Raw genomic sequence first — 4,402 nt, 5'->3', positions numbered from 1 at the left:
TTGTGTCCATGTACACAGGACCAACTCCGAGGTCGTCCCACAGTCCAGAAGAACAAGAGGAAGCTCCGCCCTCCTCCATGAAACCATCATAACAACAAAAAAAATCCAAAAAGTGAAAACATGTAACTTCATCAAAAAGGCGACAAACACTCCAAAACTTTTGGTGAACAAATCGACAATACTGATAGAAACACACACGACACAGAAACAGCCGGACTCTGATTGGACGGCGTTTTCTACTAAATTTACGGCTGTGGATTGTCTTTTTTTTTTTCAGTTCAGCATTGTAGGAAGTGGAGTTCTTGATGTGCAGAGAGCGAGAGGATGAAACAACAGCAGAGAAACTAAAAACATGAAAACTCACTCAGGACAAAATAACTGCAGGAATCATTTTCTGTGTTTTTCTGTGAAATCCTTTTGAATCAGATCATAAATTCATTGCTTTTCATTTAAAAACAAACAGATACACAAACTCGACTCTTTGGTCTCCTAAAGCAAACTAAGACATTAAATATCAACTTTAACAGCTTTAATTTCACCGTCAAAATTGAATTTTCACCAAATCAACTGAATTTTATGATTCATATGAAAATTCCCATTTCATGTATCCAAAGTGCCATGTTACCAACATTTTATATGATTAATGCTGCGTTTATGCAGCGATTTGTCTCATAGGAGAAAAACTTCAAAAATTTTACCAGATTTTAACTAAAAAAACTTTAATTTTAGCCCCTGTGTGGAAAAATCCCATAAAACTCACAACGTAACTTTAATAAAGACATAAAGGCCGCTTTGTTTTTGAGTTCATTGAGAAAGATGAGATGCTAATGCTGTAAACATTCACCACAGACAAAGACGTGAACGTGGATTGCAGAGGTTCGATAGGTGGGTTAGCTGTAGGCTAGCTATCACAGAGAACTTTAGCTAGCCTGTTTTACAAACGCAGGAAGTGGATCCCACAAAAGTGTGTGACCAGCACGTTTTCTAAGTGCTTCACTTTAGCAGAAGTCCTCGGAGCTTCTGACCGGACAGACCGGAGGTTCCCCGTGTGATTATTTAAGTTCTTAGCTCCATATAAACATATTAATCTGTACATGCTAACTGGTTGGCTAGCACAGCTATATAGCAACAGGCACGTGCAGATTTAGCCAATCAGAAGCCTCCACAGCTGACCTGCCGCTAAGTGTCAGAAAGCAGCAGGTGAGTGGAGAACGTCGTTTTCTGGAGACATCTATTGTGTATCTACTGTTAGCAAACGTTTGCTTAGTAATCTTTTATAAATCTAGAACCGTTCTGCTTTTCCTGATTTCCTGTCATGAAGCTCATGTTCATGTTAAAAATTTAGAAACTGTTTTTTCTGGAGGCCTATCTCCCCCCACCACTCCCCCTGCCAGTGGCGGACTCCCTCAGACATCGGTGCGTTGGTGGTTCTTGGTGTCCGGGGATGGGCGTCCAGGTACACACCGGCTCACTCCTTGGTGGCTGCTTATCGGGGCCTGGAGCCTGGGGCTCGATCACTCAGGCACAGCTGGCTGCCGGCGGAGCTCACGGGCGCGTCACTGCAACTCCCCCTGGCTTCTGCTCCGCGGCTGCTGAGTGAGCCCTCATCTGGGACTCTCCTCAGCTCTTTCTGGGACAGTGGCGCGGCTGCCCCTCTGTTGGTCTTCCTTGGTCTCTTGTGTTCTGGGGGCCTCTGGATGTCTGGAGTTTTGATCTCCTCCATACCTGCTTCATGCCCTGGAGGACGGGGCTGTGGCCCCCCCACACCCTCTAGCAGATCATGCTGTGAGTACAGAGAGCTGGGCGTGGGCAGCAGCTCACTGAGAAGCAGTGACAGAAACAAACAGAAGGGGATGCAGCTTTCCTGCTAGACTTTTATTGTGAAACAGCATCAAGACCCACATCCTGAAATCAAAGGTACATTCTAACGCGAGTCAGCCACCTGCTTTTGGCAAAATCAGGATTCTCTGGCAGTGAGCGTTAGACGCCAGCTTCAAGCCTCAGCAACCAGGAAGTGACACAACTGATGACACGCTCAAGTATTCTGTCAAGACTAGTGGGGCTCAAACCTGTGACCTCCCTCCGGTCTGTCCTCTCTGTCTGTGGCTAATCTGAACACGAGTGTCGCTATAGTGCAAAAAATAAACACGTTTGAAACGCTTCTTTTAAAAAAGAGACATGATAACACAATATATTATTAACAACAATAATAATATTAATATACTTACTGACAATAATAATTATAACATAAAGAAGTGTTTGGTTCCAGCAGCCGAGCCAACTTGTTTCTTTCAAGTATCTCTCAACACACACACACACACACACACACACACACACACACACACACACACACACACACACACACACACACTTCTAAATAAAGTACAAGAGTCTTCTTCTGTCTTCCTCCAACATTTTGAGAAAGTAAACATTTGGGGAGCCGACAAACGGAGACAAATAAAATACAATAAGGTCTGAAAACGTGAAACAAGTTGCATAGTTTTGAGATTTTTTTCTTCTTCTGTCGCATTTTTTTCAGGCACCTCGTCTCTCCGAAGTCGGTTCAGCGGTGCTTGAACGTCTCAGCCACATAAATAAGCTTCGCTCCTCCGTTTGTAACAAAAATATATTAGAGCTTTTTTTCTTCTCTTTTTCTGAAAGTGCCGTGGAGACTCTCTGAGTTCTGCTGGACGAGTCTGGAGCAGAGTTTTTATCCCAGAGGGCGACCTCGAGGGACGGAAGGAGGCGAAGGATGAAACACAGTCAATAAAAGTGACGTGATGATCCTAGAGTCAGCTTCCTCCCTCTCTGGGTTCAGAGGTGCTCCTCCTGTCCCGCTCAGGTCTGCGTCTACGAGCAGCCGCACTCCTCCACGATCATGTTCTGGACGTCCTTCTTGATGATCTTCTGCTCCTCGTTGTAGTACAGCATGGACATGGCTCGTAGGCGGGTTGGCACGCAGCACGACTTCACGTTCTGGAAGGGGCTGTAGCCTCTCATGCGGTAGTGGCTGATGACAGTGGAGTGGAAGGACAGCGTGGACCCGGTGATGCTCGCCACGTGGGAGGGGCATTCGCCCTCGCAATAGTTGGCGTGATAACCGCGTGGAGCGATTATCCAGTCGTTCCAGCCAATATCTTTGAAGTCGACGTAGAACTGCCGTTTGCAGCAGACACGCACCTTCCCATCACACTCCAGCCCGCGCTTCCTGCGCCGCTGCGAGTCGCTGCCGTCTCCCTGCCGGACCACGGCCATGAGGAAGGGCCGGTGGGACTGCTCCCGCTGGTTGTTGCGCTGCGATGTCTCAGCGCTGCCCGAGACCAGGACGATGGTGGCGCCGGTGTCGGCGCAGAGCGGGCAGGACACCCTGAGGCTCAGTGTCGTACTTGTGGCGCTCTGCAGCAGGGCCTGCACGGCCGCCGACACCGGGAAGGTGTGCCAGCCGCTGCGGCGGGTGTCCACCGTCTTCTCTGACAGGAGGGTGTCGTCCTGCGGCAGAGATGGACGTCCGCTTGACGGGTGGTGCTGCTGGAAGAGGCGGATGGTGACTTTGGCTCGGCTGCGGTTGGTCTTGGCTAAACGGAGGAAGAGCCAGACGTTGGCCTGCTCCACCAGAGACAGGTCGCCGCCTTCTTTGGAGAGGACGAAGTTCACCGTGCCCGGAACCTCACCTGAGACGGAGACAGATGGAGACGGACGGTTAGAAAGACTGTCATACCACCTACATTCAAACACACCAACCCGTCCATCCACCCCAACCTCAGTCACCTCAGTCACTTCATGAGTCATGTGACTTTGACCAGTAGAGGGCGCAGTGACCTTTTGGACTGTTTCACTCACACAGCCGTGAACCCGTCCTAATTGTAGCATGCACACATTTTACAACACGTCAGCAGGGACACACACACACACTGAGGACTCTGTGAGACACATGTGAGCTACACACAGCTGATTGGACTCTTCCTGCTGACTCGGCAGCAGCGGTCGGAGGTTTCGGAGTCAGGCAGCGTTTAAAGCAGCTAATGGTTCCCACCAGGAGCTCGGTGTCATACCGCAGCCCGGGACGAGCGGATTTACTGCAGCGTGTCTGAAAACAAACGAAGCGTTTCCCTCTGCAGGTCACAGCCAGCCAAGCTGTTTGAACAGGAAGTCAAATATTGCATTTTCACGCAGCAGCTGCTGGCTTCCTGAGCAGATAGTTTTCTATGTAGGCGATCAGAGTGGGGACGTTTACTGGCTGAATCATTTAAGGCTTCAGCAGCTCCCTGGAGGAAGCTCCCATTTTATTTTGATAGCAGACTTTGAGCAAAAAAACGAAAACAGAGCCGTGAAAGTCAGTTTACAATCATGTGAAGGAAAGAGAAGGACACACACACACACACACACACACACACACACACAC

At 48.8% G+C, this 4,402-nt stretch overlaps 1 protein-coding gene across 2 annotated transcripts in view; it reads right to left on the bottom strand.

The window, feature by feature from the left end:
- Nucleotides 1-2,649: 2,649 nt before the first annotated feature.
- The window catches only part of inhbaa (inhibin subunit beta Aa), a 37,498-nt gene continuing 35,745 nt past the window's right edge, over nucleotides 2,650-4,402 (bottom strand). For both annotated transcript variants that reach the window (XM_026180418.1, XM_026180417.1), the window contains exon 3: nucleotides 2,650-3,671. In XM_026180418.1, coding sequence (XP_026036203.1) covers nucleotides 2,851-3,671 — 821 coding nt within the window. In that variant the 3' untranslated portion in view covers nucleotides 2,650-2,850. The remainder of the gene's footprint in view (nucleotides 3,672-4,402) is intronic.

This window comes from Astatotilapia calliptera, chromosome 9 (assembly GCF_900246225.1).
Source record: "Astatotilapia calliptera chromosome 9, fAstCal1.2, whole genome shotgun sequence".
Lineage (NCBI taxonomy): Eukaryota > Metazoa > Chordata > Actinopteri > Cichliformes > Cichlidae > Astatotilapia > Astatotilapia calliptera.
The sequence above is the reverse complement of the archived record's forward strand: the minus strand, read 5'-3'. Positions and strand labels throughout refer to the sequence as shown.